General features: G+C 38.1%; 1 protein-coding gene across 1 annotated transcript in view; it reads right to left on the bottom strand.

Annotated features, from left to right (window-relative positions):
* Positions 1–5,247: 5,247 nt before the first annotated feature.
* The window catches only part of LOC102424599 (T-cell surface glycoprotein CD1a-like), a 4,620-nt gene continuing 2,247 nt past the window's right edge, over positions 5,248–7,620 (bottom strand). Inside the window, exons 2-5 of the mRNA XM_014449844.1 lie at positions 7,108–7,380; positions 6,392–6,670; positions 5,671–5,949; positions 5,248–5,345 (exon numbers count right to left, since the gene is read on the bottom strand). Of these exons, the coding sequence (XP_014305330.1) occupies positions 5,248–5,345; positions 5,671–5,949; positions 6,392–6,670; positions 7,108–7,380 (929 nt within the window). The remainder of the gene's footprint in view (positions 5,346–5,670; positions 5,950–6,391; positions 6,671–7,107; positions 7,381–7,620) is intronic.

Below are 7,620 nucleotides of genomic sequence, written 5' to 3'. Positions count from 1 at the left end.
AGAAGCCAAAAGTGTCACCATTTAGTGGGATGTTAGCTGTTTGGTTTTTCTCCTCTTTATGAAATGAGAAGGTGCCCTTTCATTCCTAGTTTACTGGACGTTTTTGACACGAGAAGGTACTCAATGTTTCAAATGTTAAATTCTACCTGTTGAGGTAAAATATGATTATTTCCCTCTATTCTGTCACCATGGTGAATTATAATGATTGATTTTAAATTTAAAAAATCTTCCTTGTCTGAGATAAACCCAAAAAGTCATCATATAATAACCATTTTATACAGTGCTAGATTCTATTACATTTTGTTAGGAATTTTGTATCTATGTTTATAAGAAATATTGGTGTTTAGTTTGATTTTCTTGCAATTATCTTGTAAGTTTTTAATGTAGAAATATGCTGACCTCATAAAGTAAATTAGGAATGCCTTCGTTGTTTTCTAAAAGGTTTTAATATAAGGCTGGTATTTCTTCCTCTTTAAACGTTTGAATACAACAATCTTTCTGAGCCACAGGTTTTCTTTGTGGGAGAGTTTTAATAACACATTACTTTAATATTTATTATTATTTATGTTTGTCCACTATATTTTATATATGATATTTAACAATTATATTACATATTTTATTAATACCAACCTAATCAGATGTTATCTTCTTACCTCAGTTAAAACTGTTTTTTAAGGAACATTAAAAAAGAATTAAATGTTTATTATTGAAAGTATTACATATAGCCCACCTCCCCTCCCCCCCTGTGACCCTTTATAGAACATCACCGTCCCCCCCAAACCCTCCCTCCCGCTGCCCCAGGCCTTCATCACCCTATTGTCTGTGTCCACAGGTTATGCCTATATGCATACAAGTTCTTTGGTTGATCTCCTCCTACACACCCACCTTCCCCCCCACACCTTCCCCTGAGATTCTGCAGTCTGTTCTATGCTTCTATATCTCTGGATCTATTTTGTTCATCAATTTATTTTGATTAGATTCCACACATGAGTGAGATCATGTGATACTTGTCTTTCTCTGACTAGCTAATTTCGCTTAGCACAATACTCTCCAGGTCTCTCCATGCTGTCTCAAAGAGTAAGAGACAGTATGGAGGGACCTGCCGCAAAGTATTCCATGGTGTAAATGTACCCCAGCTTTTTTATCCACTCATCTACTGATGGCACTTGGGCTGTTTCCAGATCTTAGCTATTGTAAATTGCCCTCCTGTGAACTTAGGGGTGCATATATTCTTTCTGATTGGTGTTTCTGGTTCCTTAGGATATATTCCTAGAAGTGGGATCACTGTGTCAAATGGCAATTCATATTTAATTTTTTAAGGAAATTCCATATTGTTTTCCATAGTGGCTGCAATCCCAGCAGCAGTGCACAGGGTTCCCTTTTCTCCACATCCTCTCCAGCACTTGTGATACTTTTTATAATATCAATCCAGATAAATAATTGTATATGAATGTATGTTTGCAATTCTTTTCTTAAAATTCTCACCAGAGGATATATTTTTATTGATTTGAGTGAGAGAAAAACATTGATTGCTGGATTGCTGCCTCCTGCATTGGCCCTGACTGGGTTTGGAACTGGAAACATTGGTATGTGCCCTGATCATGATCGAACCTGAAACCTCTCGGTGTATGGGACAACGCTCAAAGCAGCTAAGCTATCCATCCAGGGCCTTTGCAATTCTTGTTTTATGTTTTATTTGGAGTATTTTGTCAAGAAACCAAGTAATATCCAGTAATTATATCATCAGTTATTTCTTTTTTTTAGATGTGTTTGATTTTATTGATAATAAGTAAAAGAACAAAATATATATTTTTAGATATTTACTAAAAATGGAACTGCTTGACAAAATAATTCAATATGTTATAATGGTAAATTGCGAAACTTTCTATTGCTTTAAAGTTTTTGAATAAACATTTAATTGACGTATAATCAGATTACATTTTGAAGTAACTGAATTTATAGTAATTTAACTTAACAATTTTTTTTATTGCTTAAAGTATTACAAAGAGTATTACATATGTCTCCCTTAACAATCCCCTGGCCTCCCCTACCCCCCAGTGTCTTATGTTCATTGGTTATGCTTATATGCATGCATACAAGTCCTTCGGTTGATCTCTTACCCCCTTCCCTCCTGCCCCCGAACCCTCCCCGGCCTTCCCGCTGTAGTTTGACAGTCTGTTCGAGGCTGCTCTGCTTCTGTATCTATTTTTGTTCATAAGTTTATAATGGTCTTTATTATCCATAAATGAGTGAGATCATGTGGTATTTTTGCTTCATTGACTGGCTTATTTCACTTAGCATAATGCTCTCCAGTTCCATCCATGCTGTTGCAAATGGTAAGAGTTCCTTCTTTTTTACAGCAGCGTAGTATTCCATTGTGTAGATGTACCAGTTTTTTAATCCATTCATCTGCTGATGGGCACTTAGGCTGTTTCCAGATCTTAGCTATGGTGAATTGTGCTGCTATGAACATAGGGGTGCATACATCCTTTCTGATTGGTGTTTCTGTTTTCTTGGGATATATTCCTAGAAGTGGGATTCAATGTTCTTAAACATATTAAACGGAGAAAAAATTTAAATACTTGTAAAGGGATACAGTTTAGAGAGTTATTATGTCAGTTTATCCAGACATATCCCATCAAGGAAAACCAAGTGGTAGCAATACATCTTCTGAAAGGACTTCTTATACTCATGCAAGTTTAAAATATCTAAGTAATGAAAAGCATGCCCTGTTAAAGTTAAAATGGAGATGTATTTAGGGAAGTTAGATAAATTCAAACATAAGACTGTCAGGATAGTTGGTGAGACTGATGAATTTTGGTACCTTTTTGTTCAAAACTAATTTACCTGGAATTAGTACATGTGTCTTCTAAATCAGTAACAGCCCAGTTATTCGGGATCTAAATGTTCTGGTTAGTTAACTGAGAACTTTGATTCTTTGCCTTTGACTTTACTATTTCAGCACAGGGAACTGCTCTGTCAGCAGTACAGGAAAGGTAAAACTGAAGTCAGGTGAGTTAGTGTAAAAGGCAGGAAGAAGAAGTTAAAGACAAGGTTAAAAAACACCCACACCTGTTTTTTATGATTACTTGAGTTCTGTTAAATCCATGTTCTTTTCTTTGTGTCACACTTAACTTTCTTGTTTCTCCGTCCCTACAACTTACAAGGGTATTTTACAGCTAAAATGCCACATTGTAAAGTTTTTCCTTTTACTCTGTTGTGCATGTTGGTCTAATTCACATTTTTCTGTAGAGTTTCATATATCCTTAACCTAAAGTAATTTAAAATAGGAATGGGATAACTTTATTATTTACATATTCTTGTAAATGTAACTTGTAATGTCTGGTTGTAAGGAGAATGTGAATTTGTAGGTAAATGAATTGTATGGCAACCAAGCATATCCTGTGGATTTGGGAGAGAGAGAGCCTGAGATTTGAAGAAGGGAAAAAAAAAGCACAAATTACAAACAACTTTTACTGCCAGCGCCAAAGGGCTAATTTTAAACATAGGAACTTTATTGCAGTCTTGAAAAAATACTAATCTTAGGTCCAGTCCACTTTATTTAATCCTTAGTTCACAAGGCATTGATTTTTTTTAATGGGTCTCAATACTGTTTTCTGAAATTACATTCTATAATTGTTATTCTATAGAAAACTGTACAGGAAGTAAATCAGAATAACTTCAATGGGAATATAACTTAAATTTGTAAAAATTTTAAATAAATGTATTTCCATTGCAGTAAAAGAAATAGGTGGCATGTATATTTTAGTATTTTGGCAAAAGAAGCTATTTTGTGGTTATTTACTTTAGCAGTCTTAATTATTTTACCCTTAAAGAATTTGTGATAAAGACATGTAAATTTACTGGTTTTGATCATGACTGAGTCTGTTGCTTATCATGTGTTTTATGAGCAGTTATGTTTTTAAAATATCTGTTTTTACTCTTTGGTTAATATTGTGAGCATGGATGCCAAAATTATTTTTGCTGTAGATTCTTCCTTTTGTGTAAAATGTTTCTTACACTATGACAAGCCAAATGCGCCTTTTAGAAGGTGCTATAGCTACCTGTGGAATAACTGGCAACAAGACAGGCTTTTTCTTTTCAATGGTTGGCTTTTACTCGAAGGTAATTAAAAAAATGGCAGTATTTGTAGCCTTGGGTATGTCCGAGATTAGGACTGGGTTGTCAAGATTTTCTCTTGTTAACGGAAATAACAAGAAAATTGCCACCTCTGCATCTACTGTACTATTCTAAACTTAAGATTCATTCCCTGATGCTTGGGCCAGTGGAGTGAACCGGACCAATGGAAGTGCTGAATTTCCTGTGTAATTTTGTGAATATTGCCTCAAATTTTCTTTTCCTACACCTGAGCCTGAATTTACTTATAAATAGTATATTCTTTTTCACACATTGATAGAAAAATGCATTTGTGTTAAGTAGCAGGATATATAATATGGTCACTTATTACTTCCTTGCTTCCTTCTTTTTTGCTATAGAACTTCAGGTACCTGATTTTAATGGTAAATGCTAAGCAAACTAAACACAGGCTTTTATTGAAAGCATATTACATACAGTTATACACTGTGTAAATGATACAAATTTTAAAAAGACATAGACTTTGCTCTCAGACTTAAAAATTAGAAGGTGAAAAGGGGCCTACATGACTGCAACAACGGATAAAAAGTGAGAAGTAGATTCAGCAAAGTCCACTGAAAAGCGTGGTGGGAGTTCAGACGCTGCTTCCACTTGTGATTCAAGGACGGCCCATAAAGAAGTGACATCTGAAATGGCCTGAGATTCATCAGTTTTTCAATATGTAGTGGTTGCTAGGATCTAATTTCATCCAGAGTTAAAAATAAAACTTTTTATCTCTGAACCAGGTCAGAAAGCAAGTCCTGCAAAATTACCTTTAGTTTATATTAATAACCAACCATTAAATACACAAATAACATATGAGCAACCAAAGTTGTACATGGAAAGCTGAACGGACATTATCGCCATGCTGCATTTAAATATGTCTGGAATCCCAGGGCTGCTGGATCTCATTTCAAAGGCAGAAGATTGGCAGGAGGTTCACAATGTGACCTAATAAGAACAGAGATGAAAGTTACTCTGCATGAGGTGGAGGCGAGAATTGAAGAGTAAAAGGAAAGGGACTGAGGAAAGAAGGACTAAGAGGAGAGAGAAGAAATGTGGGAAGACAAGTAGGGAGAGGGTGAAAGAACAGGAAAGTTGGGCACAAAAAACTCACCAGCGCTTCCTAAGCCAAAATGCAAGAGCTGTCAGAAGCACCAGGGGCACCATCATTGCCAAGATGATCAAGCCCATGGAGTTATGATGATGTTCTGTGGGTTTGGGTGCACACAGGTGTCATTTCAATCCCACCCCTGTTTATTGCATTTCCCTGGTCTGCCTTTTTTATTTGAGTGTTCGCCTCACTAATCTTTGTTCTTGTTTCCTCTCTCCTCCCTCTTCAGAGTTGAATCTTTCATCTAACCCTCAACATCTTCCTACTTCTGCAGGTCTCTCAATTTTAATTCTTCTCTTCATTGAATTATTCTCATTCTTTTGGGTCTGGGGTCCATAAATCCCAAATGTTTTACTTGGCTCTCCTGCTCTCCTTGTGGACCATCTACTCCCATTCCCAGTGCGGGCCCCAGTCTTTCTTACCCAAGTAGAGGAGGATGTCCTGGCCTCCTAGGCTGCTATGTCTCACCCGGCAATACAGGCCAGATGTCTCAGTGGCTTTCACATCCATGAAAACCTGAAGGTACCATGTCCCGTCAGCATTGGGCAAGATACCACTTTGATGAGTGTCCTGTTGTACCTGTTGACCTCGCATCCACTTTACCCAAATTGGCTTTGGATGGAAGCCAGAGACATGGCAAACCAGCATCTGACGGCCAGGACCAGGATTAGAGCCAGTGGACAGCCAGGCCTCTGGTTTTACTGCAGAGAACAGGAGAGATACTCAGATAAGGACACTAACATAGACTTGGAGGTTCATATCTTCACATCAGCCTAGACCACCAGTTCTCAACCTGTGGGTCCCCACCCCTTTGGGGGTCAAACGAACCTTTCACAGGGGTCACCTAAATACATCCTGCATATCTGATATTTACATTACAATTCATAACATTAGCAAAATTACACTTATGAAGTAGCAACGAAAATAATGTTATGGTTGGGCTCACCACAACATGAGGAACTGTATTAAAAGTTCACGGCATTAGGAAGGTTGACAACCACTGGCCTAGGTGGACACATGTATCCCACGCTGGGAAGTCATCACACATTATCCTTCTCCCTCTTGACCCCTTATCCTCAATTTAAAGGGAAGGTGGGAAGGTATAATTTTAGAAAATACTTGAAGGAAGTATATGGGACTGACCTTGTCTCTGGAGATCTGCCTTCCCTGCATCAAGAATACTCAAGAGGAAACGTGGGCAGGTGTCACTGAGAATCCTCTGTACTCTATTCGTGATGACCACGTGCTGATTGAATACTTTGCACATATCCTGAGCTCTTGTTCCACCCTTTGGAGATGGAAACCATGAATTGTTCTGGAAGTGCATGACCTCTGATCCTTGATAAGCGTATCGATAGAAGGCTATTGTGGGTCCCCCAGGGTGCAGTTCACAGCCCCTTGTTATCTGAATTTCAAAGGGATCTAGGAAAGAGGGATGGTAAATTAGAGGAAAGGGAGTAAAGATGAAATTAGTGGAAGCAAAAAAAGAAAATAGTAGAAGTATGGGGGCTTTGAGATAATGGAACAACTTTGGTTTAATCAGAATTTCAGAAAAAGTGTAATTGGTGGTTGTTGAAGGCAGAGGAAAAAATGACTATTTTTTGGAAATTGAAGTGAGCAAATTGTTGAAAGAAGGTGACATATATGGTGAGAGAATAGAATAAGGAAGCACATAGTGTGAGAATTTTGATTATAATAACCCAGGGTGAATGAAATGCAATAGGTTACAATACACGTACAGACAGAGAATGCTGAAAAGATTGAATGTGGGGAAAATTGGAATAAGGAACTCATTGAGACACACACACACACCCCTCACCCAGCACATTGCGTCTCCCCATTTTGGGAATTGAACTTACATTTAAGCTGCCATTCACTGGCATGTCTGTGAAATTTGTTCGACATTCCAATGGAGAACTTACGGAAGTATTCTACCAGTTCTTTTATCTCTTCCTTGCTCAAGTTGCCCTTGGACCAAGGATGCAGGGAAATAAAACTGCCAGAGTTGGTGTCCCAGCCATGAGTCTGCAAGTCACCCAACCAAGCTGAGTTCTGAATTTTCACCCAGGAATGGTTGCAGAAGGATAAGCTTTGGATAATTTTGAAGGAGATCTCCTCCTGGAAGGCTGTGGCTAAAGAACCAACAGAATGAGGAGAAGAAAAGGCATCGGGAAGGAGAGAGAATGAAGAAAGGTGCCAGGAAGGAAACACTCAGAATCTGGAGATTAGGGAAGCCATGGCTACCTCAGCAGACATTCAGCTGCCCAGGGCCCAGGCTTTACAAACAACCTTCAGAAGGGCACAGGGTCCCAGAGTACGGGATACTGAGAACCATGCTGACATTCTCTCTCCAGGTATGTTCTGGGGACACC

This window comes from Myotis lucifugus, unplaced genomic scaffold (assembly GCF_000147115.1).
Source record: "Myotis lucifugus unplaced genomic scaffold, Myoluc2.0 scaffold_1457, whole genome shotgun sequence".
Taxonomy (NCBI): domain Eukaryota; kingdom Metazoa; phylum Chordata; class Mammalia; order Chiroptera; family Vespertilionidae; genus Myotis; species Myotis lucifugus.
The sequence above is the reverse complement of the archived record's forward strand: the minus strand, read 5'-3'. Positions and strand labels throughout refer to the sequence as shown.